Raw genomic sequence first — 565 nt, 5'->3', positions numbered from 1 at the left:
GGTGCAGGTGGTGGTGATGCTGGGGCCCGTCGGCTACCAGATGCGGCTCCGGAGGCTCCATGGTGACCGAGATGGGAGAGGAAGGCGCCGTTCCGACCGTATCAATCTCTGAACAGGGGGACGGAGTGGCCTGACTCCTAAAATCCGCGGTCCTCGCCTCGCCGAGCGGGCGGAAATCTCCGTTCATCATGCCGGGGCTGCCCGAGCTGGCACTGGACAGAATCGTGTCTATTCCGAAACTCGACCCGCTGGCCCCTTCCATTGTTGTCATTTCTACATGAGGTCCACGCCGCTCCGCCGCTCTGCAGCCGCCCCAACAAAGCAAAGGAAGCTATCGATCGCAAAACAAAATAAACACTAAACAATGTTGCCGCTTAAAAAAAAAAAGTGGGGAGGGGAGGAAGGATAATGGGGAGGTGGCAATCGGTGGACAGTTTCGACACAACTTTTTCCCCTTATGCAAAAAGTAGGGGTGAGGGGAAAGGAAGACGGGGGCAAAGTTACAAGAATTGTTGCGGAAGCCTGGAGCTCGCGCTCCAGGGACGACCGCGCATGTGGGGCGGCG

The 565-nt window shown here is 57.7% G+C and overlaps 1 protein-coding gene across 1 annotated transcript in view; it reads right to left on the bottom strand.

Annotated features, from left to right (window-relative positions):
• Window positions 1–559, bottom strand: part of BARHL2 (BarH-like homeobox 2) — a 233,434-nt gene extending 232,875 nt beyond the window's left edge. Inside the window, exon 1 of the mRNA XM_014542641.1 lies at window positions 6–559. Within this exon, the coding sequence (XP_014398127.1) occupies window positions 6–271 (266 nt within the window). The 5' untranslated portion in view covers window positions 272–559. The remainder of the gene's footprint in view (window positions 1–5) is intronic.
• Between the last annotated feature and the right edge of the window lie 6 nt (window positions 560–565).

Source organism: Myotis brandtii, unplaced genomic scaffold (assembly GCF_000412655.1).
Source record: "Myotis brandtii unplaced genomic scaffold, ASM41265v1 scaffold1083, whole genome shotgun sequence".
Taxonomy (NCBI): domain Eukaryota; kingdom Metazoa; phylum Chordata; class Mammalia; order Chiroptera; family Vespertilionidae; genus Myotis; species Myotis brandtii.
This window is presented reverse-complemented; position numbering and strand designations above follow the sequence as displayed.